Genomic DNA, 27,685 nt, shown 5'->3' with positions numbered 1-27,685 from the left:
AACAAACTTTATTTGCAGTGGATTAAAAAGATATAAACCTACGAGTATACAAAAATAAAAAATAGTAAACATACTAATAGGACAGTAAACATATTTCTTTCTATTACATTTGATAATAGGTTTGATAGTTCATAATAAACAATAATAAATAATAATTGGCAAGTATTCCTTGTCTTTTATAGATAACATATTAATAAATAAGTAACACGTTACTCTACTATTGCTATTGGATTATAACTGTATTATTTAATCTTTAGAGCCTTCATAATGTTTATGTATTAGAGGAGAAGCTTGAAACCATTATTTTATATATTCAGTATATACAACTATATATAATATGTTTCTTGGGTTCATTTATTCTGTACATTCTTTTTCTTGCGTTCTATCCAATTGTACCATTTATCCCAGACCAGGTAGTACTCTGAATCATCCTTCTCATTTAATTTGAGCGTGACCCTCTCCATTTTGGCACATTCATAAATTTTTTGAATAATAATGTGAATCGGTGGTACGTTGGGCTTTTTCCAATATTGCACCAAAGTAATTCGCGCCGCTGTTAGCAAGTGGATGATCAGGTATCTCACTTTGGGAGAATAGTCCCCTTTAATCATCCCAGGAGGAACAGTTCCAGTTTCCACTCCTGTCCGCATTCAATCATTTCTTCTATCCATGTTCTTATCCTTGTCCAATATTTTTTAATCTCAGGGCATGTCCACCAAGGGTGGAAATAGGTACCAAATTTCTCTTTACATTTCCAACAGCTTGGGTTTGCTGTTGGATATATTTTAGCTAATCTAGAGGGTGCCAGATGCCATCTATATATCATTTTATATAGATTTTCCTTGTATGGTGTTGATTTTGTTAATGTAAGATTCCTTTGCCAGATTTCCTCCCAGTCGTCCAGATCTATATTATAACCAAAGTTTTTTCCCCCAAGCTAGCATTGGTCCTTTCAAAATTTCCTCAGCCAATTTGTATTCTAGTAGGTAATTATATAATTTGGATATCATATTTTTCTCAGGGCCCAGGAGTATTTTATCTAATTGAGTGTCTTTTATTTCAAATCCATAATCTTTTACATCCCTATTATATCTCATTTTTATTTGAAAGTAGGACCAATTGTCAATAATTATTTCTCGGGTTTCTAACTTCTGAATTGATTTAAGCTTTCCCTCATTGTCTAGAATTTGGTGGCATTTGAGCTTTTTGCTAATATCCATCGTGTTGGGATGCAACATCGCCTCCATTGTTGAAAGCCACCTCAGAATTTTAATGTAGTGGTTCCTTCTAATATCTGTCCAAATTTTAATCAGAGATTTACGTATAGTGTGTCTGGAGAAATAGGAATGGCTTTTATTGTTTGGGTTCCACAAAAATGCGTGCCACCCTATTTGTAAGTCATGGCCCTCAAGTGTTAAGATTCTTTTATTTCCCAATTTAATCCAGTCCTTTATCCACACTAGTGCCGTCGCTTCGTAATAGGTCTCGCAGGCAGGAAGTCCAAAGCCACCTCTGCTTTTATTATCTTGTAGATAGATTTTTTTTATTCTCATTTTTTTCCCTGCCCAAATGAATTTTGTAACAATTTTATCCAAGTCTTTAAAGAATTTTTTATCCAATAATATAGGAATTGTTTGAAATAAATACACAATTTTGGGTAGTACATTCATCTTGATCGTTGCTACCTAATAATGAGATTTGCATTTTACTCCAATTTTCCAGATCCTTTCCAATTTGTTGTAATAATTTGATATAGTTGTCTTCCCTCAGGGTTGATGCTCTAGGTCTTAGCCAAATGTCTAAATATTTGATCTTATTCACAATTTGTAATCCCATCATTTCCTCTAATTCTTTTTGTTTACTGTTTGTTAAGTTTTTAACTAGCATTTTAGTCTTTTCCTTGTTAATTTTTAATCCTGCCAATTTGCCAAATTTATCTATTTCATTTAATAATACTGGTCCCAAATCTATTGGTTCTTCTATGACAAGGTCCATGTCATCCGCAAATGCTTGTAATTTGTACTCTTGACTTTTAATTTTTGGTCCCTTAATTTCTTTGTTTGATCTATTTCTGTCCAATAATGTTTCTAGAATTGTTATAAAAAGGAGAGGTGACAGCGGGCATCCTTGCCTGACACCCTTCTTTATCTCAAATGGTTTGGTAGCTTCTCCATTTATCAGTGCATTTGCTCTCTTGTGTGGCATAAATTGAATTTAACATTTTTGCAAAATTACCACCAAATTTCATCAGATTAATCTGGTATTTCATGAAATCCCAATTAAGATTATCAAAGGACTTTTGCGCATCCAGGAAGACAAGAGCCACTTGGTTTCCTGGGTGCAGTTCATAAAATTCTAATACATCTATTATCGTTCTCGTATTATATCTAATCTGTCTCATGGAAAAGAATCCGTTTTGGTCAGGCTGAATTTTGTCATTGAGCACTTTCTTTAATCTTTCTGCCATTACAGTCATGAAAATTTTATAGTCTGAATTTAGAAGAGATATTGGTCTATAATTCTTTATTTGATTGGCATATCCACCCTCTTTAGGAATTAATGTAATATAAGCTTCCTTCCATGATTCTGGAATTTTAGCTTCCAGTAATACCTCACTGCACATCTCTAGCAACACATTTTCTAGTACCTCTCCTATCTCTTTATATTTACATTTGCTAGACCAATACTCGAATACAGTTCATCAGTCTGGAACCCACACTACGTATCTGATATTAGCACAATTGAGAAAGTCCAGAAATATTTCACAAGAAGAGTTCTCCACTCCTCTACTCGCTGTAGAATACCTTATGCCACCAGACTTGAAATTCTAGAACTAGAAAACCTTGAATTACGCCGTCTTCGGTCTGACTTAAGCATGGTATACAAAATCATACATTGCAATGTCCTACCTGTCAATGAATACTTCAGCTTCAACCATAACAACACAAGAGCACACAATAGATACAAACTCAAAGTAAACCGCACCAAACTTGATTGCAGGAAATACGACTTCAGCAATAGAGTGGTCAATGTCTGGAATACTCTACCCGACTCTGTAGTTTCTTCCCAAACCCCAAAAACTTTAACCTTAGACTGTCTACTATTGACCTCACCCCTTTCCTAAGAGGTCTGTAGGGGCGTGCATAAGCGCACCAACGTGCCTACCGTCCCTGCCCTATTGTTTCTCTTATTCTTTTATTTTTCTTATATGTAACCATTTCATGTATTCACAACTATGTATACATTTATACTTATTATCTTGTAAACAATTGGCAAATCAAATAAATCAAATAAATAAATAAATAAACTCACTTGGGAAGCCATCTGGGCCTGGGGTTTTGTTGCTTTTTTGTTTTTTAATCGCTTCTTTTAATTCACTTAAAGTTATTTCTTTATTAAGTATCTCCTTTTTGTCCTCTGGTAGCGGATGTAAAATTCCTTCTTTCAAATATTCTTCTATTTTGTTTAGATCAACTGTATCTTGCTTATATAAGTTCTCAAAGTACTCTCTTACAATTACCTTCTTTTTTTCCAAATCAGTCTCTATTACTCCATTTTTGTCCACTAATTGGTATATTGTTCTTTTTTGGTTTTCTTTTTTCAGTTTGTATGCTAACCATCTACCAGGTTTATTTGCATGTTCAGAATAATTTTGTTTTATATACTGTAGCTTCTTGGTTAGTTCTTCCTGATCTAAAATGTTCATTTCATGCTTAGTGCCAGCTCATTTTTAATTTGTCCATCTCTTGGAGTTTCCATTTGTCTATTTTCCAAATCTTTTATTTTTTTTTGTTAGGGTATTTCGTTTTTCCCATCTTTTTTATTTCTATTTGCTATGTATGCTATAGATATTCTACAATGAGGTATCCTGTTTTTTATTAAATTTAAAGAAACCAATTAATTCTTCCCTGATTTTTTGGATGTAGTTTTTTTCTTTCAATAGTTGCGAGTTAAGTGTCCATCTACTTTTCTTGTGGGTTGGATCTTTCCAGATTATCTGCAACGGGTTGTGATCTGCCCAGGTGTTAGTTAAAATCTTTATGTCCTGAATCTCCTGTTTACTCATGCCATATCTAGTCTAGACCATGATTTATGCGGATTGGAGTAGAAAGTGAACTGAGTCACCCCTGGGTTCAGCTTCCTCCAAGCATCCACTAGTTCTAATTCTTCGGCCATCTCAAAAAAGCACTTGGACAATATATTCCGTTTTTTAAATATTTTTGTTCACATGCATAGTCTTGATTGTTATTTGTAATTGCATTATAGTATCCAAATATACAAATTTTTGGGTTGTCAATTTCTATCAATTTCTCATATAGGATTTTATAGAATTTATTCTGATTTTTATTGGGGGCATATATCCCTACCAATAGAATGTTTTTATTTTGAATGGCCACCTCTACCATTAATATTCTCCCCATTGTATCGTTATAGATCAATTTTGAAGTTATTTCCTCTTTAATATATAATACAACTCCTCTTTTTTTTCTTCTGCTAATGTTGTATACATTTTCCCCAAATTTTTATTTTGTAAGTATCTCTGATCCTGCGTTTTAATATGAACCTCTTGGAGACCAATTATATCAACTCTCTGTTTCTCTAATTTAAAAAATATTATCTTCCTCTTAGATGGGTCATTTAGTCCATTAATGTTCATAGATATCAGTTTCAATCCTCTTTCCATTTACCCTTAGTCTAGCTTTCATTCCTCGTTAATTCTAGACGTTGTTTGACTCCTAGTTCTCACTCCTATCTCTTCTCGGGCGGCTATTTCTTCCCTTCTTTCCTTCTCTTTCTCTCTCTTCCTCCCTCTAGTTATAGGTTGTGATTCTTCTTGGCTTGAAGCCTCGGGCTCGTCTCTACTACTAAATTCCTCTTCTGATCCACCTATTTGTCCGAAAAATCTTGTGCCTTGGTTAAACTGTCTATTTTCACTGTCTTCTCTTTCCATGTTGCCAAAATACAAGATGTTTTTTTTATTAATAGTGAGGAATCGGTACTCTTTCCTCTGCTCCTGGACTCTTCTTGGCACTTGTTTCAGCACAATTACTTCTCTACCTTTATACTTTATTGTTTCTTCTCTTGAAATTCTGTAAATTATGTCCTTAACTCGCCTCCTAGCGAACCTGATATGGACTTCCCGAGGGAGTCTGTGCTGCCTTGCATAGCTTGTGTGAACTCTATACACATCATCCAATTCATTTACTATCTCGTTTTTATCTCTTTGTAGGAGTTCCGCTAGCATTTCGGCCATTACCAGTGCTAAGTTTTCTTCTTTATCTTCCTCCACATTTTGTAATCTAATGTAGTAGGAGGCTCTGCCCATCTCAAGATGGATTAAGGTCTCTTCTGTCTCTTTGTTCTGGTCAGTAATTTTTTGATCAATATATTATAATTTCTTCTCCATTTGATTGGCTTGTTCTTCAATTATTCTGATTTTTTCTTTATTTATCCTAATGGATTCCTGAATCTGGCCTATTTTTTTAATCCAGGTTCCTAATTTCAACTTTTATTTCCCCTATTTCATTTTTCAATTCTGTTTTCATTGTTTCCCTATCAGCTCTACTTTCAGCGTGGTTTTGTGACATCGGCTCCTGTAATGCTAACATCATTCCTTGAATTGCCAGCAAAGTAGCTTGAACCGATTGGGTGCCAGTTGAGGTATTTGGTTTCTCCGGGGCCAACATCCCTTCAATCGTTCGTTGGGTCGTTGGTGTAGGACTAGGTAGTGCTACTGTTGGTACAGATTTTCTCCCAGTTTTTGTGATGGTGGTAGTGCTGCTAGTCATATCTTTAATAATTTTGTATTGTTCATCTACTATTTTAGTTATATTATCCCAAATCGTATTACCAATTACCATCAACTATCAATGATTTAAGATTTTTAATTTTCCCATTAATTAATTACAGATTTTTATTGTTATTTAATTGATTAGATTAATTTCCTGTCTCCACTAGCTTTAAAAATTATTGTCAGTTAATCCACGATATACTCAATCTCTCAGAGGCAAATCAATCAATATTAGTCTAGCTTCTCTATTAGCAATAGGTTAAGGTATTAATAAATCTTAATAAATATAGTCTAATATCAGGTCTCAAATTATCTGGTAGTTAATCAAGTTAATCAAATAAGCAAATGTCCCACAGTATTATAGCCAAGTATGAGTGTTTTAATTTGTTATAGTATTTCATCTATTGCTCTTCTAAACAGTGTATAAAATTCAGAGTTCAAAATAACAGTTCTTAAGTCTTAGTAGACCACAATACCAAGCAAAGAGAGGGGAAAAGAAAGAGAAAGAAGGAGCAAGTGTTTAAATTGTCATTATACTAAACAATATATTAAATTCATTAATCTACAATAGATCAGATATATATATATAAAAAGAAAAAGGAAAAGAGGGGGAAATACAAATTAGAGAAATTAATTATCACTCTCCAAGCCAATTTCTATATAAAATAATCAATCAATATTAATTTCTTATTATTTAAGTATATAAGATAAATATATATAAAATAAAGCTATCCAAATCCAATAAATTCAAAGGAAGAATAGAAACTTCAGGAGGGAGAGGGGTATAAGGTCTCTTAATATCTTACTATTACCTTAATATTCTAGTAATCAATAAATAAATCTATTCAAATATTAGATACAATTGTAGGAACAATAAATATAATAAACATTTATCTGACTTATTTTGTATCAGTTCCGTTCCCTTCTCAGTTCTATTAGTCGCTTCCAGTCGCCACTCTCAATGGCCACCTCCAGAGTTTGCACCATCACTCTTCAAGGCTTACTTAAAGTTCTGTCCAGATCCCATTCTCAGACGGAGTAAATTCAGTGGTCTCGCTTAAAACAGTTAATAACAGAAGGCTCTTGCCAGCAATGTTCACTTGCCTCTCCTTCTCAGTTTTCTTTTTAAAATCGTATTTCCACTGTTTCCCAGCATTGGGGGTGGGAAGCTAGATCGCTGCTGCCACTTTTCACCTCCACCCCTTTCACTCTGAATTTCAATGATATAAGCAGTTCTTATTCAAGCAGCACTCCAGTTATAATCCACAAAACGTTTCTAATACCGGTAGCTTGCCAAATCTCAATTCACTATCTCCTCGCTGCTTCCTTCTTTGATGACTCGTCGCGTCCTTGGGTCTGCCCGCAATGGGCTGGCTTCTTTCGCCTTGGACTTCGGGCTCTCTTCTTCGCCGCTTCGGGATTGCAACTCCCGATTAGACTGCAAGAGTTCCTCCTCACTTTGGTGATCCCTCCGGGATCTGACCACACCCCGAACCACTATCCAAAGGTAAAAAAACTGATGCAGGAGAGCAGAGCAAAGTTCTGCACCGCCATGACGCGACATCACTGGAAACCGCCGGCTTTTGTTCTATTTTTGATATACTCTGGGTCATCACATTCCCTCCCTCCCTCTTGGGTGGGCATGTTGAAACCACACTGGCTGCTGCACCTGTATATGAGAGGAGCCCTCTCAGCGTGGAAGGCTGCCCCGTGGCATTGGAAGAGCCTTCTGGTGGTGCATCTCTCAGGACTGGCCCCGTTCCTTCCTGGGTTGGGGCTGGAGAAGGAACAGTTGAGCGGTTGGCTCGTTTTTTGTGGGCTGCACAGGATGTGGCTCCTTCACCCCTTTAGCAGGAATGTAAATCACAGGGAGAAGTTATGGGTCAGTTTGGGGTGAGGGATCATCAGCATGCCGATGATAGCTAGAGATGACATTGCGGACTTACCTCACGCTTGGGAGCTGCGAGAGAAGCCTCCGCAAAAGAGAGGCATCACATGGTGGCGTGGATTTGCTTTACATGGGTCCCCTTTGATGATCATTCAGAGGTTGCCCTGGGGGGGAGGCTCTGGAGCCCACCTAGTGCAAGGGCTTCAGCTCCACGGCACAAATTTTGTCAGAGGTTCTCACAGTGAAGCTTAAGAGGATGGCTTTAAATCCTTCTGACTTGGCTCCCAGATAGCCTCAGGATGCCCCCTTTGGTATTACATCTCGCCCAACAAGTGATGTGACTGGCAACAACCCTTCCTTCCTTCTTTCCTTCTTTCCTTCCTTCCTTCCTTCCTTCCTCCCTCCCTCCCTCCCTCCCTCCCTCCCTCCCTCCCTCCCTCCCTCTTTCTTTCTTTCTTTCTTTCTTTCTTTCTTTCTTTCTTTCTTTCTTTCTTTCTTTCTTTCTTTCTTTCTTTCTTTCTTTCTTTCTTTCTTTCTTTCTTTCTTTCTTTCTTTCTTTTTTCTTCCTTCCTTCCTTCCTTCCTTCCTTCCTTCCTTCCTTCCTTCCTTCCTTCCTTCCTTCCTTCCTTCCTTCCTTCCTTCCGTTCTTCTTTATCCTCTATCCTTCTTTCTTTTTTCTAGGGTGCCTTTAATCGGACTCCTTTGTACCGAGCAGCCTTCGGGGGACACTTGGCAGCGGTGGAGCTGCTTCTCCAGCATGGGGCTGACCCTCGACTCTATGCCGATGATGGCAACACACCGGAGCAGGTATGCCTGGTCTTGTTGCCCTCACAGAACGCCTCCTCCTCCCCCGCACCAGCTGTGGTCTTGGGAGTGAAGCTGCCTTGCATGAAAAGGCCCCATTAGCTGTTTCTTGCCAGGTAAGTAGCGTTATGCCAAGCGTAAAAAGTTGTAAGCCAGAGTAATGGACAAGTGTTGGTGATCACTTTTAAAGCCCTGCTTGGCATGGGTCCAGGTCACCCCGATGGGATGGGCCCGCTCCACCCGTGCCGGCAGAGGAGGAGGAGGCATGCTGTGGATCCTGGCTGGTGGGCTGCAGCAGAAGCGCCTTCTCTTCCATGGCCCTGTTCCTTGGGAACATCTAGCTCCCCCCTCCCCAGGTTGAGATCTGGCCCCACACTCCTGACCCTCCAAGGAGCCTGAGTTGCCCTGGGGCCCTGAGTTACCAGTTGCCCTGGGGCCCCAGTGAGGAAGCACCACAATGGTGGTGGTTGGTGGATGAATAGCAGTGCCCACTTCTCAGCGTCTTTGTGTTTCTCCTCCTAACGCACCTGTAGCATGGTGGGCAAAAGCTCTCGACCCGCCATCCACCACCAGCATTTACACATCCTCAAATTCCCTGCCTTCAGTACACCTTCTACCAAGTAAGCAGATGTCATGTTTGCTCTGGAATAGGAAGGTGCCAAAATGATGCCAGCCACCAGCTGAGCCTCTCTGAGGAGGGGATTTTGTACAGGTAGTCCTCAGGTTGCAACTCTTTAAAGGTACAAAGGGAGATTTCTGGCCATGGCAGCAGCTCTCTGGCCATGGCAGCCTCCCCGCAGCCTCAGAATCGCGATGGCCAAGGTTTCCCTCCGGCTCCCAGGAAGCCGATGGGAAGCTGGAAGCTGCCATCACTTAACAACAGCCACAGCTGCCTGAATTGCCATCGCTAGGTGAGGCGGTTGCGTGATGTCACACTTCATGATCACATCACTTGGTAGCACAATTCACGGTCCCAATTGCCATCGTAACCTGAGGACTACCTGTCCATCGGGGGCCGCTTGCTCATTTCTGCCTCATTTTCAGCACTCGTTTCTCTATTCCCGCCTTGCTTGTTCCCCCACTCAACTGCTCATGTTAGGCAGCAGACTAATTTGCCTAACAGAATAATTTTATTGAAAGTATTGCATGTCTTCCCCTTCCCCAGCTCCTCCTTGGTTCCTCCAGGGCTGCTGTCTCAGGCAGTGTCTCCCTTCCCACGTTTGTACCCATTGCCAGTTCACAGCTTTGGGCAGACATTGAGCTCTGTTCTTAACCCTGCATTAGCTGCATTCCAGTGACCTGGTCACCTTCATTCAGATTTATCGGTCTTTCCCTTATCTCTTCATTTCAAGTGGCTGTTCTTCCTTCATTCCATTTCCTTTGTTGATTCATGCTCTTTGCCATTCACTCCTTTTACATTACAAAGTGCAATTTTGATATGTGGGTTGAGGTCGTCAACAGCCACCCACCAGGCCCTTGGTCAATTTAAACATTTGCCAAATGTTGTGGACTAGTCTACCAGTTTAACTGCACCCATGCCACCTGCATCGCGTGTCTGGAGCCCAGTGTCACACTGTCTCACCCTCCCATGCGCTTACATTTGCTGGACTCACTTTGTGTTCTGGCCCAAGTCACGTTGGCAAGGCAGAGAGGTTAAGTAGACACACACTTTTATTACACACTTAACACAGTTCCAAACATCCCACCAATGATGCCGGCGAACCTCTGACCTCTGTTTACCCTCAGTCCAAATCCCTTGGTTCCCAGCTGAGGCGAAGAGGGAAGACACACTACCTAAGGAATCGAGTCGACAACACAAGTCCAAGGTTCTAAAAACCAAAGCAAGGTCCAAGAGTCCGAAGTCAGAGAGCCAAGTCCAAAGGCCACAAATGAAGTGCAACGTCCTGAGCTAAGAAACAAGATCCAAGATGCACTAGGCAGTATTCACAAAAGCCGGGGAGGTCTGCATCAGAGCTAACGGGTGGTTCTGACAATCACACCTTCCCCCAGCATCTGTTGTCTAAACCACCCTTCCCCAGGTGTGAAGGATGAGAAGGTGCAGGGCTGCGTCTTCACGAGCAACCTTGCCAACCTCCTCTGTGCCTCCTTAGTGGTCAAGAATACTAGCCTTGCTTGTGAGCGTCTCAGGATGTGACCTTCTGCTGTTCCTCTCAAGGTTGCTTCTCTGGACAGCGTGGTGGCTATCCTGAGCGCCTGGGATGTCACTCTGACAGACACCATGCTCCAAAAGATGGAGGCTGAGCAGCAGCGGAGAGCCCAGCAGAAGCAGAGGCACCAGGAAGCCGAAGTGCGCCAGTGAGTGCCTTCCACCCCTGCCTCCCCACCGCCCGCTGCAGCACTTGTGAGGGACCAGCATCTGGGGGCTCTTCGGGATGACCTCATGGTGCAGGTCTGTGAAGAAGGATCCTGTGCAGAAGGATCCTGAGCTACAGCATTCTCCTGGGCCATTCCTGTGAGGTGGCTCCCCGGGAAGGGATGGCCTTGGAACACGGCATCTACCCACAAAGCTTGGCAGCCATGCCAGCTAGAGGAAACCCCTGGGGTGGGGTGGCCACTCAGCAGATGATGTACTTGGCCTGCACATCCGACTCGGGAGAAGCTGGGTGCGGCTCCTGCTTTGAAGGTGTGATGGAGGGCCAGTAAGGGACAAGAGCTTCCTGGGCTCAGGAACTGGGTTGCAAGAAAGCCCCACCACTTGGGAGGGTCCCTGGTCACCTGTTCCTCAAGGGAAGCACACACACACACACACACACACACACACGTCTCCTGGAGTTGGTGCTGTCGCTGTGCAGCTGGTGCTGGATGTAGCAGCTACTTGCTCAAGACAGCTGCCTATGCAGCTGCCCTTGGCTAGTAGTGAGAGTTGTGCTGGGCAGGTCCCAGGATGGCTTCCCCCTTGGAGTCGCCCTTGGAGTCCTGGCTAGTCACGGAGGACTGACCAGTGCCGGCTTTTTTCTGGGGCCTCCTCCCATGCTCCCCCACCCCTCAGCTGCAATTCAGAGAGGTCTTTAGAAACACCGTCAGCTCAGGATAAATTGACAAAGAGTCGCTTCCCCTCCCTTCCCCTCTTTTTCTTGTTTGGGCTCTCCACCCCTCTCCTCTTTTAAATCTATTTCTATATTGTTTTAATGCAGTGTTTGATTATCTATTGTGCTGCTTTTATTGTGTACAAGTTCTGCAGTGTTTGAGCATAGCAAGTGGCACAGAAGCAAAGCAAACGCACAAGACGGTGTAGTCCCTCTTTCTTATAATGTGGGTGTGGCTGTGACAGCGTCACTCAAAGAAGCCTTGAGGGAACCTGGAGCTTCAGGAGGGCTTTGCTCTTCAGGGCAAGAGGGGTCCCAAAGTCCCACTCTGAGGACTTGGCCCTTTGGAAAAGCAGAAAGACCCGGAGGGGCGGGAGGGGGTGGCAAAGTGTCCTCCTCAAAAGCAGCTCGAAGGGGCCCCTGGCACCTCTTGGTCCCCACAGGACAGCCGAAGCTGTGGAGCAGCTGGCCAAGGAGCACGAGAGATGCAGCAGGGAGGTGAGCCCCGACGCCTCCTCCGTCCCAGGGAGTCTCTCTGGCCCACCCATCCCAACTGGGGGTGGGGCGCAGAGCCCACCGCATAGCGTCCTTGGCCTTGGGGCTTTGGCCTCCCTGTGGCCTTGTCAGTGACCCCGGTGGGATGGCTTCATTCACTTGTACCTTCCCAGGCACACGGCCTCTCTCCTTTCGCAGCTGCAGCAGGCCTACGCAGAGTTCAACCGACGGATAACCGAGCACGACAAGTGCCAGCGGAAGCAGATGGGGAATGCAGAGCTGACCCTGCACGTGAGCGCCACTTCCCTTCCCAGGTGCCCTCCAGGGCCATGCTCATGTGCTGCCAATTGCCCGGCTGTGGCTCTCCGCCAGGGCACGGCAAGATTTTCCCAGCAACGTAGGCTGGCCGAGCAGCCCTCTGTATTTGTCAAGGAGCTGGGCGATGGGGTGCAGGCACCCAGGTGCCAGCCGGGCCATCTGCAGGCCCCCTCAAGAATTCAGAAGAACTACGGGATTGCTACGGCTATATCTCTCTTGGGGGAGAGGCCTGCAATTAGGGACAGCTGCAAGTGGCTAACGATTAAGTGCCAGCTGTGGACAGGACGTCAAATCACGCGCCAGGAGAGCTGAGCGAGGCTGAGGGCTAACCCCATTTCACTCTGTGGGGAGGTCCCCTTTGCTCAGCAAGGGTCAGGCTCTCTTGGGCCAGGCTCACCCATCCTTTCCTGGGGCAGGCCATCGCCGACGCAGAAGGGCTGGTGGAGAAGCTGCGCATGGCTGTGGAGGAGGCTGAGGAGAAGCTGTCCCTGGCCCGCCTGAAGCTGCGAGAGCAAATGCAGGAGGGTCAGTGAGGCAGCTGATGGCGGCTGCAAGGGGCGAGGTCATCCTCCCCAGCTCCTGCAGAGAGGCTCCAGGGCTTGGGCTAGGCTGCCTCAGCCTCGCAGCCGTCCTTCACAGGGGCTCCCTGCCTCTCTTGAGCCAGGACCCTTCTTGAACACCTTGCCCCCAAGAAGAAAGCAGGGGTCCTCCTTGCCCTGGCTGAGTTGGGGAAGGGGGAGGAGGAAGATGCCTCTTTGAGGAAGTGGATCCAGAATCCTGCCAGGTGGGGCTGGACACCATAAAAGTGTCCACCATAAAAGTGCCAGTCGGCTTCTGCAACCCTGGCAGGTCTTGGGGAAGAGGCCCCCAAGGAAGAGGGCAATGCTACACTGCTGGGCTTCCCTCGCACTGGAGAAGGCAACAGCTGGCTGGCCCCTCACTGGTCTGCTCTGCCTTGGTAGGATCACCCTCCGAGATTCCGGGTCTCCAGTGCTCCATGCAGGAGCTGGACGATGTGCTGATGAAGGACGTGGGTGGGAAAATGCAGGCCGACGGGCGGTGAGTGGTGGGAGCCTCCCTGGCAGCCCTCCCTAGGAAGCAGAGCCTTCTGGCCTCCAACGGGAGATGGCTGGCTCAGGCCCCCAGCTCTCTCCTTCCCTCCATCCAGGTGGCCCCTGATCATTGACCCCTCCGGGCAAGCAGCAATTTTCCTGCGCTACCGTGATACCAACTACCTGAACACTGCCAATCCCGCCGACATGGCCGTGGAAGCCATTCGCCTGGCCTTGCTGGGGTCTCTTCGGTAGGGCTCTGCCATGAGGGGAGGGGAGGCCCCTTCCCTCTAATGGAGCACTGATCCAGAAAGCAGCAGGGCAGCACGTGTGCCAGAAACAATGACACGGATGGGCAGGGGAAGCTGGGTTCTGTTGAGCACCGGTGGGGAGGGGGCGGCTTCTGGCCAATGGCTAGCTATGTCCATGAGGGACAACTCTCTCTCTCTCTCTCTCTCCTCCTCTCCTCCCCCCGCCTGGTTCTGTTCCACCCATCGCCAGCTATGGGAAGCCCCTGGTCTTTGACATGATGGAACTGGACATGTTTGACACAGTGAAAAAGCAGCTGGAACGGCTGCAGACGGGCCTCACTCAGGTGGTGTTGAGCAAGAAGATCCTGGAGAGTGAATGGTGAGCCCTTTCTTTATGTGTCACCAAGCAAGACTAACTTCTGATGGGCCAGAGACCTCTCGGGTGCCCGAAAACCCACCAATGGAGCGGTTGGAGGTCATCTGAAGGAAAGAGAGGTGGGTGAATCGCTGGCCGTGGGACGCAGGAAACGGATCTTGAGGTTCTGGGATGAGATGGATGGTCTCCCAGCAGCAGCTGCGAACATTCCTGGGTCACCTTCAGTGGATGTCAGGCTGAGGCCTCCTGTGGCCATTAGGGGCCATGGCTCTTCTGAGACAAGCGGAGGTGCAATTTCTATGGGCTCGTGTGATTCTGGCCACTTCCAAAAGGGAGTCCCTGGCACTCAGAAAGGAAGCCAACCATCCCCATAAAATCATTTGGCCTAAGAAGCCCAGAGATGCACTATGCCGTGGTGGCTGCATTCATGCAACATGGCCCATAGCAGAGGAGTCTCTTGATGACAGATTAACCAAAGAGTCAAACCACTTAGTGGGTTTACAAGAATGTCACAGGGGAATCAGCAGGGCTGAGCTGGCATTCCATGCGAAGGAACAGAAAATTTGAACCGTCCGCTCTCCCCAAGCTTAGAGCGTTGTAAGAAGGCAGCCCTGGGTCTTCCTGATTGGAAGCTTTGTTGTGAGCAGAGCGCAGAATGCAGCTCGGATTGAGGTGCTCTTCTCCTGGGGGATCAATTCCATGCTCTCCCCAGAGCTTTCCTTTCTTTGGAACCCTCTCAGCTTTCTAGGGCTGTGACACCCCCACTCCCCGGAAGCTGGACTCACACAAGGCACTTCCGGACCCTTAGCCCTAAACTCCCTAGGGGAGGGGTGGGAGGGTTAGTGTCCGGCCTTGGACTTCACCTGGCCCCAGTGCCCTCCATCTTGGAGGATTTGGGTGGCAGGCTGACCCATCGCTACCCCATTGGAGGAAGGGCTTGCACCCCACCAGTCACCCTCGGGGAGACAGAGGGCCTCGAGGAGAGGCTGTTTTCAACTGCCCTGCCTCACCCCCCGCAGCCCAGGACGTTCGCCACCTGAGACGGCACCGCAAGATGCAAGCCAACCCCTCCTCCCTCCCTCCCCGTGCATCACCTTGTTCTCAGCTGGTGGCCCCCACGCTGCCCAGAATGGCCAGGCCAAACGCCTCCTCCTCCTCTGTCTTGGGCAGGTATCGCTCCTTACTGAGGGCAACGGACGGGCCGGAATATGCAGAGACGGAATTTCAAGTTTCCCGGATGGAGAAGTTCAGGCTCTTTGTGGTCACCAAGCGCCATCACCCCCCTGAAGAGCTGCTGCAGGCCTTCCTCCCGGTCCAAGTGCTCCTGTCCGGAATGGCCAGGCGGTAGGCACAGCTCGGCAGTGCCCGGCTCAACAGCGCCCCAAGGGGTGGGTGCTTGTCTTGCAGTGACCCCATGGCAGGCGGGCGGGTGGGTGGGCAGTGCCCACTCCCTGGTGCAACAGCAGCTGACCAGGCTTCCCCTGACTACCCTCAACTCTTTTTCAGAAAGCGGAGCTTCAGAAGACGGCCCTCCCCCAAGTAGCTCCTGCCAGCCCCACGCGCTGAGTGGGAGGGAGGAGCCCAGGGGGCCTTCCTGTTCCCTTTGCAGACCCCCCTCCCTCTCTCCCAGAGGCCGTGAGCCTCAATAAAGAGTTGTTCCTTTGGGAAGTCCCAAGGTGGCCTCTCTCTGACTTTCTCCCCAACCTCTGGAGTTTGTCCCTCCCAGGACGGTCCCTGTGCCACCCCATGCCTGGGCGATGGCCTCTGCCCACCTGCTGCTCCCCCCAGTTCTTATCCAAGTCATACAACAGTGGCCCCTTCACAAAGGGCAACTCCTGCCCTCAGGTCCAGTGAGGTGGCCAAAGAGAAAGCTATCCTGGCTTAATCCAGTGGCCCAAGTTGCTAAACTTGGCAAGACAAGCAGGCAGCCTAACTTAGCCCTCATCCTTGGGCCAAAGTAACGGGGTGGGAAAGAGGAAGCCCCTCCCAGCACCTGGCTGAAGCCTAGGGGGAAAAAAAGGTCAGCCACACCTTTTGCCAAGTAGCCACAGATGTTGGTTTCCATTCTGGCTGAAAGGGTGGGTGACCCTGGTGAGAGTAAATGCCCCTCCCTCTTTTCTGCAAGGATGCAGCTGGAGGGGCAGCCAGAATGACTGACACAAAACCCCTGGACCGGCTAATGCCCCAGAGGAAGGACAAGGCATGGCAGGCCACAGAGGCGGCCTCCAGGACACGTGCACACATGCTCAGGTGCCCTCATGGCTGCAGGGCGGCCGCTACCCGTCTTGGGAGCCTCCAAGTAAACCACACGGGCTCCAGACCAGGCGGCAAGGGGGCTTGTCCATAGGGGCTGCGGCCAGAGAAACGGGGCTTCCCAGGAAGTGGCAGTCCCACCCCCGTCTTCTGCAGGAGACCTGTAATGCCTCTCTTCCCATTCCTGGGCCTTGCCCTTCAAGCACGGATGAGAGCAGCACCAACAGCCGCAGGAACGAGGATGGCGGGGCCGGCCATTACGTCCTCCAAACAGGGAAGGGGGTCACTTGCTAGGTTTAGCTTGGAGGGCCAAGCGGGGAAATACTAAGGCACTTCGTCCCTGGAAGGAAGCCCGGACTGAGGCCTGGACTGAGGGAGGCTGCGGGAAATGGCTGCAGTCGCAGGTGGCAGGCCCAGCCACCGGGGGGTGGGGGGGCGTCTCTGGAGGGGTTTCCTTTGGAGCCTGCTGGCTGCAAGCTGCCTGGGGCCTTATTCCTTTTTTTTCAATTCGTTCCATTTGTATCCTGCCTTTATTTTTACAAATCATCCAAGGCACGGAAAATTTCCGACACGCCTCCCTCCTCCTATTTCCCCCATAACAACAACCCTGTGAAGTGGGTTGGGTTGGAAGGCCCAAGGTCATCCAGCTAGTGTCATGGCTAAGCTGGGACAAGAACTCACCGTCTCCTGCTGGTCAGCCTGGCCCAATGTGGCCTTGGACAGGAGGAAGCAGTCAGTCTTGGCCAGCCTTCCTGCCCCACGTAATGCTCTGAACAGGAAGGCAGGCCGAGGCCGGAGAGGGCTGGGCTGCTCCAGGGGCTCCTCCCGAAGGCCCACAGGGGATCGGGGTCCCAGCCCACCAGCCAATACGGAAAGGTCATTGCCAAGGCCTCGCCTGTTCTGTCCATGCTCAGGCACTCCCCACGTTTCTGCCCCCTTGCTGCCCCTCCACTGCTTTGGGTCTCGATCCTTTTGTGGGTTAAAGTAGCTCAGCTGCTCTTTGCAATCTGTCCTGGAAGGCAGCCCCTCCCCAGTTAGCCTCATTTCGGGGTGGGGGAGGGAGAGCAGCCCTGGGGGCCGGCTGAGTCAAGGAAGGATCCGGAGCTCTAAAAGGTAAAGTAAACTTTATTGTCATTGATCCACAAAATAGATTTCTTTGGTTGTACAAATGTCACTAGTTACAGTCCTGATCTCCCCCGGAATACCCTGCGGGGAGGAGAGATGGATCACAGCCCAGCACCTATAAGTTAGTTAGCCACTGAATCCCTGCCTGACCACTCCCCAGCTGCTCCTTAAATGCTAAAATTAGTTTAAAAACAAACGCTCTAATAGGTGGGGGCGAGGCAGCCACCTTCGTAGCTGGAGAGGAGAGAGAGAGAGAGAGAAGGAGAGAGAGAAAGAGAGAGAGAGACACCAGCCACGCTACTTTCCTAAAACCAAACGGCCCATTCAAACGAGCCTCTCTAGCGGTTTGGCCTAAGCGACGGCCCTCATCCTGTGGACAGTGGCAGCCTGCCTGGTGGGTGCCAGGAAAGTCCCTCACCCCCCCCCCTTCCCAGATGGCCCTGCAGCTCCACCGGCCAGGCTGCAAAGCACCGGTGGGGGCCACAGTCACAATCCTGGGACCACCAGAGGCCCCCGTGCCCCTCCCCACACACTACTCCAACCCCCAACCTCTGCCTTGCCACGCCTAATACCACTAGTCTGCCCCTACTCGGCTTCACCCTTCTCTATCCTGCCTGGCATGGCAGCGCCCAAACGTTCCCCCGCCCCGCCAGCAGGTGCTGCTGGGGCCCCAAGGGAAGGTGGGGGACAGGCACGGGGCCCCCACTGCTGGTTGGCTACGCCTGGCAGGTCTCTGGCGACCACAGCTGATGCCAAATGGAAACAGTTTTGTGGCCGTCCTCCATCCACTATTTACAGACCCCACATCCCCTCAGTTCCCCTCGCCCCCAATGCTCCATCTCCGATTTGTCACAATCTGCCCCAGCGCATTGCAAGGGGATCCAGAGCCCCATGGTCCATCGAGGGGCCCAGCAGCTGAGCACCCCACTCTGTCCCCTTGGCCTGGCAGTGTCCACACAGTCTCCAACGACAGGCATGTTATGTCGGGACGGCAGCTTCTATGCTGTGTTGGGCCTGCTGGAGGTTGCGCTCGTCGCCAAACAGGCCCAGCTCCTGGCCCACAGAGGGACCGTGGGTCGTCAGGGGCTCCGAGGTCCCACCACAGTCCTGGCGCCCTGAGGGGAGGAAAAAGGAGGCGTCAACCTGCTCTTCGGCCAACTGCCTTCTGGGAACGTGGCCCTCCAGAGGGTGCTCCTCACTCCATAGGGCAGAGCACGAAAGGCAGGAAGACCCTGCAGAAGCCCCCTCCTCTTCTCAGGACCAGGGCCTGCAGGCTGAGGAGGGGGAAGCTGGGGGGTGAGCCCCCAGACAGACAGGGAAGCAGCCTTCAGTCACGGACACCCCTTGCTCTCTCCAAACAAGGTCAGGAACTGGCTAAGCATGTTAGCCCCGGGGGGGTGGGGGGCGGAATCCCAATCCTCTCGCCCAATGGCTTGATCACGCATTCCCCTCTTTGCTGTCTGGGGCTGCAGAGGCTGTCCACCCACCTGAGTTGCTGCCGAGATGTTTGCAGGATTCTCGCCCATCTGGAGTCTGCAAGAACAGAGGAGGATTAGGGCCCTGCCCTCCCACCTGCCTGCCTGCCTACCTGCCCCCCCCCCCTTGCTGGGGCTGCCCAGAGAAGGGATATTTCAAGGAGAGCAGGATTCAAAGGGAGGCTTTTGGTGCAGGGGAGCAAGTGCTGGCCGCAGAGCTGGGACGAGCGTCCAGGTGGGCTGCTAGTTTAAACAGGCAGCTGCCATCGCCTCAGCTCTTGCACCTGAGGGGGTGGGGGGGAGAGAGAGAGAGAGAGAGAGAAGAAAAAGAATGGAAAGGGCCAAGACAAGGAACAGAAATGAAGCTCCTTCCACGATCTTGGGAAGCCAGGAAGCCACTGTGACCCCCAGCCCTCCTCCTCCTCCTCTTTAGGGGCCTTACTCAGCCCACCCACAACTCTGGGCACTTCCTCAGATATGAGCCAGCATACCATCCAGCCCTGCCCCTCGAACTGGCAGGGACGAATGGGGCCAGCATTGCTGGAGGTTCACTTGGCATCTGTGGCGGGGTGCGGCAGGACTTGTCTGATGTAGCGGGTAAGAAGGCAGAGCGGAAAGTGAGTTTGAGTCCTGCCTAAGGCTCTAAGGTAGCTGGGAGACCCAGGACGACTTCCTCCTTCTCAGCTCGGGGGGGGGGGGGGAGGAGGGAGAGGAGGCAACCACTTCCACAGAGGCTGCCAAGAGAAAATGGCAGGAATGGCCAAGGCAGTGGCCAGGAGGCGATGCTGAAGTCACGTGTGTGTGCGTGCGCACACACGCACTTACACAGTGTTTCAAGGCAGGGACCGGTGGCCCTTTCCTACTAGCAGAAAAACAGCGCCCCTTCCCCAGGGGTCCTATCCTGCTCCTTCGATGCCTCCCACCGACCATCCAGCTGCTGGACAGCCTCCCCGGACTCCTTCCATGCAGCTGAAAGGCCTCCTTCGCACAAGCTTCCTGTCCATCTTGCCCCCCCTGCCAATGTGGGCCTTGGCCCCCACCGAAGAACCAATCGGGGCTCCCTTATTGGAGGACAACCTCAAAGGAACCACTCAAAGGTGTACTCTGTGGCGACGTCCAGCTTGCCATCACTGCAGGACAGTCGTAGGGAGCTGGGCTCTCGAACCTAGGTTGAATCCTCCTTGTTGGAAGGCCCTTAAAGGGCTAAAGTCACCCTGAAAGGGTGACAAAGAAAGGAGGGGCGCTTTGTAGGTCGCAGACTGCGGCAGCTCCTCTGCTTGATCTGTGGCTCCCTTCCATCCAACAACGAAGAGGAGAGGCGGCCATTATGGCCACCATGAAGCTGGGACAACCGAAGAAAAAATGTGCTGGAGCCAGGGGTGGGATTCAGTGGGTTCATCGAACCAGTAGTTCTGACGACCAGCTGGACCCACCCTACCCTGCCTCACCCCTCCCAGGAATCCCCACGTGCTCCCTTCTGGCTTCTGGGAGCCAAAATGGTGCAGGGAGGCCTCCTAGGCCCAAAACGGGACGCGGGTGTGTGTGCAGTGTGCTCAACACACACATGCCGTTCTGGCTCTCAGGAGGTTCCAGGGAGGGAGGAAGGGAAGGGAGAAAGAGGGAGGGGAGGAAGGAAAAAATGGGAAGAGAGAAAGAGGGAAGGGAAAGTGAATGAGATATGGATGAATGGATGGGGGAGAGAAAAAGAAGAGGAAGGAAGGCCCACAAACCCTGGTACTAGATGTAGCTTTAGAGAATGCTTTGAAACAGCACAGCAATTCAGGGCTGGAAGGGACCTCAGAAGTCATCTAGTCCAACCCCTGCTCCAAGAGCATTGTTAAAGTGACTTTCTCTCTTTTGACCCCCCAGTCACATGACCACATAGCCACACCCACCAACCCATGCCCACAGAACTGGTAGTAAAAATTTTGAATCCCACCACTGGCTGGAGTGGTTTGTGAACAGTGGTCTGGAACCGGGTGAGGTGATTTTCAACTTCTATACTAGAAATTTAATTCCAAAGAAAAGAAACTCCGAAAAGACAGACTCTCTAAAGTGGTAAAAACGCGGCGAACAAACAGAGAAAGATTACAGACTGAAAGAAAGTGAAACCTAAGGGAGAATATCAATTTTTGAATACAGAAAGACTGGACTTGAATATTTTATTGTTAATATTTTGAAAAGGCATTTTAAATTGCGGGAAACATTTGGTTGATTATTGGAAGAAATTGCATGAAGAAAATCGGAACAGATTTTCAGATGTTGGATTGGGTGCAACATTGAAATTTTAGGTGATGGTGCCATCTACTGGTGAAAGAATATACACTATTTGTTTACAAAGCTGGGAATGTCCGTGAAATAATCTGAGGATTAATAAAACAGTGGAGACAAACAACACCTGGAAGTCTGTCTTTTTGCATATTGTTTTATACCTGTTTGTTTCACGGCTAAGGAGGAATAAATTCTGAGACTTTTGAAGATTGCTAAATAGAGTGGCTTACAAATACCTGGAATTATCATTGAAATTAAAAAGTTGATCATGTGGTTTATGAAGACATGGGGAAACCTGATGGATCACCTAGGAGTATAAACTGATAACTGTATAATAAAGAGGTGAAAGAAAAAAAAATGGAGGGGGGGAGACTTTTTGGAGAAGTTGGAAGGAGTAAACTGATTAGTCGAGGACTATAAAGAACTATAAATATTGTACATCCTGAGGAATAATTTGGGGACTGAGTAAATTGTTTTAATATTGGCTTTTGGGTGCTATAGACAACAGAGTTTGAGACCCTGGTAGATTAATGAGTAACCTTTTGATATTAAATAAGACAAAATGCTTCAAAAGGCAAAAAACAAGTATATTTCAAAAAGAAATATTATTTATGTTTCAAAGTATTCATGAAACTATAACAAAGAACCACAGGGAGGTAAAGGATTTGATACATGATATAGTTGTGAGACCAGAAAATGCTCAGCAAATGACAATGAAAAACGAACAGGAACCCCAGGAAATAGAGAAGGAAATAGACAAAACAGAGAAAGGATAGAGCAGATAAAAAACAAAAATCAAAAAGACAAGGAGAAGGAAGAGATAAGGGAGATTATACATTAAGAGATAAAAATAAAGAACTGGATAAATAGACATTCCTGAAGTGAGGATACAGACACTGATAGGCCTAGTGAAGGTTTGGCAGCAAGAGGTAGAGGTAGAGACATTTAGATCAAATATGAATGATTCGTGGAGATACAAAATCCCAAGGGAGGAGGATGGAAAACATGCAGAAAAATCAACAAGAATTGAAATACTAAAACGAGCAAGAGATGATGGATAGAAATAGATATAAGATCTATTAAGATTATATAAGATTTGTTGCTATTAAGATTTAGAATAGAGGTAGAGATTAGAAAGGAAAATATTATTATGCATATTCCTATACAATATTTTAAAATCAGTATGTAGATGAAAGGATCAGAAGTTGAAAAATGATTGTATTATGCACACTTAAAATAACATTATTATGATTATTAGTATTATTAAAATACTGAATAATTAAATGATGTTCGCAACCTGAGGTTCCACTGTATTTAAAAATAAAAAAATGATATACAAAAAAACCCATTTTTTTAAAAAAGGTTCACTCTGTGGCCATGCGTTTCTCTGAAGCCGCTGCCCCAACTGCCTCTGGTGCTGGGGGCTCAGGGACTCCCCCCAGGCTTGGGCTGCCTCTCCTCCCACTGCATCCGTAGGGAAGGCCGGCCTCTCCCTCTGCTTCAGCCCAGGGACTCTCAGCTGGAGCAGCTCTGCCTCCGGCCCTCAGGGCCCCTCCCCTTTCTCCCAGAGGAGCTGGCTTTATAAGAGGGAGCAGGGGGTCCCTACTTTGAGCCAACCTACGAGCACGGGGGGAGGCCACCTGATTGGCACGGACTGCCCACCCAATGCAGATCCTCCCCATCGAAGGCAACAGAATCCAATGGATGCCCAAGGGGCCCCCCTGGCTGCTCCATTTAGGGAAGGGATAGAGACGGGGGAGGGGAGTCAAGAGGGAAGTTCCACTGGGGGTGGGGCTGGACTGGTCCTTTTTAGCCCTTTCATAAATGGTCTGGACTGGGGGGCGGGGCAGAAAGCTGGCTAACCACCCTGGGCCCCAGAAACTCAGTGGTGAACCCGAGGGGGGGGGTGTTGGCCTGCAGGTGAAGCGCAAAGTGACAGGGAGGAGGGTCAACACCCCACCCCCCACGCAGCTCACCAGGCGGAGCAAAGGAAAACTTGGCTTGAGAAAGGCAGCAACTGGCCCTGGGGCTCAAGGAACGACGTCTGTGCAGGGACCCCAAAGGAAGGAGGAGGCCTTGTTGGACTCCCCCCCCCCGAGCCCTGTCCCGCCCCACTCATTGTCTCAGAAACAGCCAGGAAGGTGGGACAAATCCGAGGAGAAAAGGAGCTGCTCTTGGTCGAAGGAAAAGATCGGGGGAGAGGGAGGAAATGGTCACCCACTTGGCAGCAGCCCCAGGGCGATAGGGAGGGGTCTGGAGCAGGCAAAAGCACCTCATTAACCCCCTGGGCTCCTTGGCCAGAGGGTGAGGGAGCCACTTATTGAACGCGCCGCGCAGAGGGCCAAGGGGGTGGGGGGCGCCAACCTCCAGTAGCAGAGAACCCCAGAGGCCCCAGGCGGGCAAGAAGGCCTTCGACTGCCCCCCTCACTTGGGGGAGGGGTTTTCTGACCGTGCCCAGCTCCATGCAAATTGTACCTGGATGTCATATACAGGTTTGGAAGAAGGAATGGCCGCAAATTCCCTGTAGAGGAACTTCTTTTCAGGCAGAGACTGGAAGGGCCACAGTGGGGGGGGGGGGGGGGGGGGGAGAGCAGAGACAGAGACAGAGAACAAGAGTGACCAGAGCCCAGGAAGGCAGGTGACCCCGCCTCTGCCCAGGGAAGCCTCACTTGTCCCTCCAGCTGCTTTGGGCTTGGGTCCCCCAGCCCCCGAGTGCCCTCCCAGCCCCCTCCGCCTGGCTGAAAAGGCTGAGGGAAAGCTAAAGGCCCCAGGTTCCTTTCCAGGTGGGGTCCCCAGAGTCCCTGTGCCACGCCTAGCCCCCCTCCCAGAAGAGGCCTCTCCACTGCGCAGGCGTCTCCTACCAGCCGGCCTGGTGAAACTGCGACACGGAAAGCTCCGTCTGCAAAAGAGGGGGGGCAGAGGAGCTTCAGGGACAATGGCCGCCCCTGGCCCCGGCAGTGCCAATGTCCAACCAAAGAGGAGACTCACCCTCCAAGGGGGTGGGGAAGGCGTGGGGGCCGGGAAGGCGACTCTGCCAGCTGCTCCAATGTGCCCCGCTTCTTGCTCTCCCTGGATTTGGCAATCACCATCTGGGCCTTGAGGGCGTCCTGCTCCAGAGACTTCATTCTGCCACAAGGAGGAAGAGCCGCCGGGGGCCTTGTGGGTCCTGCCCGGGATGGACCCGGGGCTCCCAGGTGGCCCCCGGCACTCCAGCTACTCCCTCCCCCCACCTACCGTGCTGCTCGCCACATGGCCCGCTTCTCCGCTTCCAGGGCTCGGCGCTCGGCTGGGGAGAGCTCCTTCTCCGGGGCGGCCAGCAGCTCGGGGCTCTGCACTCGCAGGCGTTCCTGATGCCGACGTTCGGCTTTGGCTGTCCGGACCGGCACCCCCAGCTCCCCCTCTGGCGCAGATGGGGCTCATCCTGTCAGAGGAAGTTTGCCAAGGCTCAACCCAGCAGGGGGCCCTTCTCCGCTCCTACACCCCTGCTTACCCCCCAGAGGAGGCAGGGGCTGCTTGGGGGCCGAGCTGTCCTCTGCGTAGCCTCCTCCTCCTCGGGGCCGTTGGGGTCCAGAAGTCTGGAAAGGTGCAAAGGAGGGCTGGCCACAGGCAGGGCCCCCCAGAGGTCTTCCAGACAACGCCCCACTGGCACCAAAAGCACAGAACAGGTTTCCAGGATGCCCCCCACCCCCACCCAGCAAGAGGCAGAGAAGGGGGACGGAGCCCAGGAACCGGCACTGGGCCGGGCACACCATGGGGGCTTGTGCTGCTGCTCGCCCTGATGTGGCAGCCCCTTATGCCGGAGCAGCCTGGCAGAGGACCTCTCCACCCCACGGCCTCCAAGGGAAAGGGGGCAGTCCTGCTCTGGGGCTCCCTCCAGGCACTTCTGAGGCAATGGCTGGGAAATGGGCTCACCAGGCGGTTGGGGGGAGGCTGTTCCCGTTCTGCTTCTCAACTCTGTACTCAACGCCCTCGATGAAGATGCTGGAGGGGGGCCCCCGGCTTTGCTCCTCCTCTTCCTCCTCCTCCTCCAGCAGCTGGACTCGCTTCTGCTGGAGTTTCCGAGCTGCTGAGAAAGAGGCCGGTGTGTGTGTGTGTGTGTGTGTGTGTGTGTGTGTGTGTGTGTCAAAGCAGGGAGCCCCTTGGATGAGGAGGTGCTCTGAATTGCCCCCAAGGAACAGCAGCTGGACGGGGCGGGGACTGAGGCTGCCACCTAGGTAGGGAGGCACTTGAGAGAGCAACCCAATGAACACATCACACAAGCCCAACGGAGAAGCACCCCGGACCGAACGGGAGTCGCTGGGCTTCTCCCCTCCCTGCTAGTCCTCCTCCTCCTCTTCGAGAGCAGCTCCCAAAGGGCCGGCTGTAGACGCCGGTCCGAGCCCCACAGCGGCCCTCGCCCCCTGGGTGCTGATCCAGCAAGGGCAGCAGCCAAGGCCTGCTTTTCCCCAGGGACTCTGGGGTGGGGGGTGGCATGGAAGCAGTTGGCGCAGCCCCTCAGCTGGCAGGACTGCTGGGCCTCCTGCCCAAGGAGTGGGCAAGGGTGGGGGGCCCACCTCTGGCAGCAGCCGGCCAGAAGGACCCCACCCCACTGCGGGCCCCACCTTCCTCCTCCTTCATTTTCTTCAGGTCTTCCTCCCCAACCAGAGAGACTCGCTTCAGGGGCTTCCCGGCAGGCAGCGGCTGCTTCAGCTCCAGCTCGAAGTACTTCTGCCTCTCGCGGAAGGTCCGCTGCTCCGGGCTGTGCGGGCGGCCCACCCACTGGCTCTGTGGAGCAGGGACACAGGTGGCACGGAGTCAGCTGGGCTCAGGCACCCTGCCCTGAGGCCGCTCCCCATTCCCCTGCGCCTTACCTCGGAAGAGACGGGGGCCCCCTGATCAGGATCACTCTGGCCTGGCGGCTCCTGGGGGAGGAGGAATGGGGCAGGGCGCGGGATGAGCACGGCACAGGTCGGGGCCACGGACTTCCCCTGGGGCCCGGGCCCAGCTTGCCTCACCTCCGGCTCCAACGGCAGCTGCGATCCTGGGACGGCAGCCAAGGCCTTGTACGCCTGCTTGGCGCTGAGAGCGAGGTCCTCACTTGGTGAGAGGGGTCTGGACTGCCGAGGCTATGGGGAGAGTCGGGAAAGGCAACTGACTGGCCGAGGAGGGCCACCAAGGCTCAGGAAGACCCCGCTAGAGGCTGCCTGGGCTCTGGTGCGACCCCCACGATGCCTGCACCCTGCCTCTCCAAGTGGACAGGCCCCACCGAGACGGCATGGGGCAGGCCGGCAGGCCAAGAACGGGGGCTTCTCCCTGAGCACTCACCAGACCGTTGGGGCTAGAGGCCAGCTCAGGCTGCTGAAAAGGGCTGGGACTGTCCTGCCCCTCCACGGGGCCCAGGGCCGAGGTCAGGCGTAGGCGAGAGACTGGCTGAATTCTCCCAGGCTTGGTCTGCATGCACCCCAGAGGGAGAAGCAGGTCAGAGGGCAGCCTGGCCTTGTGCCCAGCAGAGAGCTGCCCGGAGCACATGGAAGCCAAGAGCACCTCAGGGCAGGCAGAGGCGGGGGGACCGCCACACGAGAACACCGAGAGGGATTCCAGGGCTGACCCTCTGCACTGGCTGCTCAGGCCCTGGAAGCCACCCCTCCCCATGCTGCACATTGACCGCTTGAGGTCGCAGGACGGAGAAGCTGGGGTGGGGGGAGGCAGAGGGCAGCAACCGAGGGGCACTTACAAAACGTGTCTCTTTGCCCACCAGGCAGAAAGGCTGGGACGGGGCCAAGCACTGGAGAATGACCAGGCCAGAGAAAGAAGCGGAGAGAGAAAGAGAGTCTGACCGGCTGCCAGGAGCAACTGGCACAGACCGGGCCTCCCCCCAGAGTCTCCCTACCTGCTGGCTGCTGGGAGGCTCCCGCTGGGCGGACTCGGCTTCCCCCACTGCCAGGCCCTGCAAGAGAAGGAGGCGGTGGCCCTGAGGACGGACACCCCTCCCCCAACTGCGGAGGGTGGAGGGGAGCTGCCTCCCCTTGGAGATCTCAGGGTGGGTCCCTGAGCTCCCCAAAACATTTGCCTACCCAAGACCCGGCTGCACTAATTTGTAAAGGACGGCGGGTGGCTCAACCTTTTACATTAACCAGTGATGCTTTACAGCACTTGTTCCTGGGCATTGTAATTCTGAATGTCTGTTAAACAACCAGTCATAAAGCCGAGGACTATCTGCGTAGGTCTTCTACGTCCGTGCGTTCAATTCCGAAATCAGAACCATGCGGGGAAGGCTTTCCGTGCCACCTGCTGTGGAAATGGACACGGAAGAAGCAGGATGGGAAGGGAACCGGTGGGAGCAGACGTCTGAGGCAGCCAAGAAAACAAACGGAGCACAAACAACCAGGACTGAATTATACTATTTCAGACCCAGGATGCAAAGATGGCCGGAAAGAAGGCAGGCAGGGATGGCCAGCGGAGAGCTGGATGGACTGAGATACCCTGCTGATGGGGGCACCATTGGAAGAGCTGAAACAGAGAGGGGAGCAGGGAGAGAGAGGGGGAGAGAGTGAGAGGGA

General features: G+C 50.9%; 2 protein-coding genes across 2 annotated transcripts in view; one reads left to right on the top strand and one right to left on the bottom strand.

Moving 5' to 3' along the window:
- IQANK1 (IQ motif and ankyrin repeat containing 1) overlaps nucleotides 1-15,694 on the top strand; it is a 31,372-nt gene extending 15,678 nt beyond the window's left edge. Inside the window, exons 7-16 of the mRNA XM_087960103.1 lie at nucleotides 8,361-8,486; nucleotides 10,660-10,799; nucleotides 11,974-12,028; nucleotides 12,224-12,316; nucleotides 12,760-12,868; nucleotides 13,306-13,402; nucleotides 13,512-13,646; nucleotides 13,897-14,025; nucleotides 15,193-15,366; nucleotides 15,529-15,694. Of these exons, the coding sequence (XP_087816229.1) occupies nucleotides 8,361-8,486; nucleotides 10,660-10,799; nucleotides 11,974-12,028; nucleotides 12,224-12,316; nucleotides 12,760-12,868; nucleotides 13,306-13,402; nucleotides 13,512-13,646; nucleotides 13,897-14,025; nucleotides 15,193-15,366; nucleotides 15,529-15,565 (1,095 nt within the window). The 3' untranslated portion in view covers nucleotides 15,566-15,694. The remainder of the gene's footprint in view (nucleotides 1-8,360; nucleotides 8,487-10,659; nucleotides 10,800-11,973; nucleotides 12,029-12,223; nucleotides 12,317-12,759; nucleotides 12,869-13,305; nucleotides 13,403-13,511; nucleotides 13,647-13,896; nucleotides 14,026-15,192; nucleotides 15,367-15,528) is intronic.
- A 1,687-nt stretch (nucleotides 15,695-17,381) lies between these two features.
- Nucleotides 17,382-27,685, bottom strand: part of SCRIB (scribble planar cell polarity protein) — a 37,479-nt gene continuing 27,175 nt past the window's right edge. Inside the window, 15 exon segments of the mRNA XM_087960102.1 lie at nucleotides 17,382-18,515; nucleotides 18,888-18,933; nucleotides 23,622-23,696; nucleotides 24,008-24,045; nucleotides 24,131-24,169; nucleotides 24,172-24,272; nucleotides 24,381-24,562; nucleotides 24,637-24,742; nucleotides 25,059-25,209; nucleotides 25,748-25,910; nucleotides 25,997-26,047; nucleotides 26,141-26,251; nucleotides 26,451-26,576; nucleotides 26,860-26,910; nucleotides 27,016-27,072. Coding sequence (XP_087816228.1) covers nucleotides 18,379-18,515; nucleotides 18,888-18,933; nucleotides 23,622-23,696; nucleotides 24,008-24,045; nucleotides 24,131-24,169; nucleotides 24,172-24,272; nucleotides 24,381-24,562; nucleotides 24,637-24,742; nucleotides 25,059-25,209; nucleotides 25,748-25,910; nucleotides 25,997-26,047; nucleotides 26,141-26,251; nucleotides 26,451-26,576; nucleotides 26,860-26,910; nucleotides 27,016-27,072 — 1,434 coding nt within the window. The 3' untranslated portion in view covers nucleotides 17,382-18,378.

The sequence above is a fragment of the Notechis scutatus genome, chromosome 3 (assembly GCF_049901735.1).
Source record: "Notechis scutatus isolate UNSWTSFEM ecotype Mainland chromosome 3, rNotScu1.2, whole genome shotgun sequence".
In the NCBI taxonomy this organism is placed as follows: domain Eukaryota; kingdom Metazoa; phylum Chordata; class Lepidosauria; order Squamata; family Elapidae; genus Notechis; species Notechis scutatus.
The sequence above is the reverse complement of the archived record's forward strand: the minus strand, read 5'-3'. Positions and strand labels throughout refer to the sequence as shown.